The following is a 909-nucleotide window of genomic DNA, read 5'->3' on the forward strand; positions in this document are numbered from 1 at the left end:
CCACCACGGCTGACGTGACCAGCTACCACGGCTGACGTGACCAGCTACCACAGCTGACGTGACCAGCCACCACGGCTGACGTGACCAGCTACCACTGCTGACTGACCAACTACCACGGCTAATGTTAAAATCAGGGGCACAGTTACTTCTGATATACCCAGTGGATACTACATATACATTCAGGGTTAACCTTTTTCCTAAACTGGTTTTACTAGGGTCCTTTCAGAGCCCAACAAAATCGGTAGGAGCTTGCAATAGAGTCAAGAAGACTCCACAGGCCAATGGGTTTTCACCAGAAGCCCAGGACCCATGCAGATTGGAAGGCTTTTGTGAAATAAAAATGATGCAGAAGCAAATGAATGCGGCTTCTGTCCCTAACTCAGGTGCCTTTTTGGGTAAAATGAGGCAAGCTTATGAGGGCTCGTTCCCACCCTGCAGAGGACTTTCCAGTTGTGGAAAGTCCACGTGCTTCCTCAGTGGACCCTTGAGGCGTGTTCAGGGCCCAGGCCCACGGCAGGGCGCCCAGGCAGCGGCGCGGCCAGACGGCCCTGGAGCGCCTGAGCTGCTCTCCCGCCGCTGCCGTCGCTCCCGTCCTGGAGCCCAGAGGGCTCTCCGAGAAACCCTGGAAAGCCGCACAGCAAGCTTCCGCGCCCTCTGCCTGCCTGCTCTGGAGTCTGGGTTTCTGAGGTGGCACCTACCACGCCTCTGCCTGCTGTGAGCGCCTGGGGCCCCCAGCACGGAGCGGGGTCTGAAGCACTGTCCCGAAGGCCCCCAACCTCCCGGAGGCCTGGCCGGCCCTTACCTCGCGCCTCAGGAGCGCCTGGACGCTGCACTTGTGAGGGCAGGACACCACCACGCAGGGGCACTCGGTGTCCTCGTGTTTCTGGAGGAGAGAAAGCAACAGCTGTC

At 59.1% G+C, this 909-nt stretch overlaps 1 protein-coding gene across 1 annotated transcript in view; it reads right to left on the minus strand.

Moving 5' to 3' along the window:
- The window catches only part of TRAF3 (TNF receptor-associated factor 3), an 18,554-nt gene that overhangs the window by 9,211 nt on the left and 8,434 nt on the right, over positions 1-909 (minus strand). The window contains exon 3 of the mRNA XM_012724369.1: positions 803-883. Within this exon, the coding sequence (XP_012579823.1) occupies positions 803-883 (81 nt within the window). The remainder of the gene's footprint in view (positions 1-802; positions 884-909) is intronic.

The sequence above is a fragment of the Condylura cristata genome, unplaced genomic scaffold, assembly GCF_000260355.1.
Source record: "Condylura cristata isolate star-nosed mole 26May11 unplaced genomic scaffold, ConCri1.0 scaffold00013, whole genome shotgun sequence".
Taxonomy (NCBI): domain Eukaryota; kingdom Metazoa; phylum Chordata; class Mammalia; order Eulipotyphla; family Talpidae; genus Condylura; species Condylura cristata.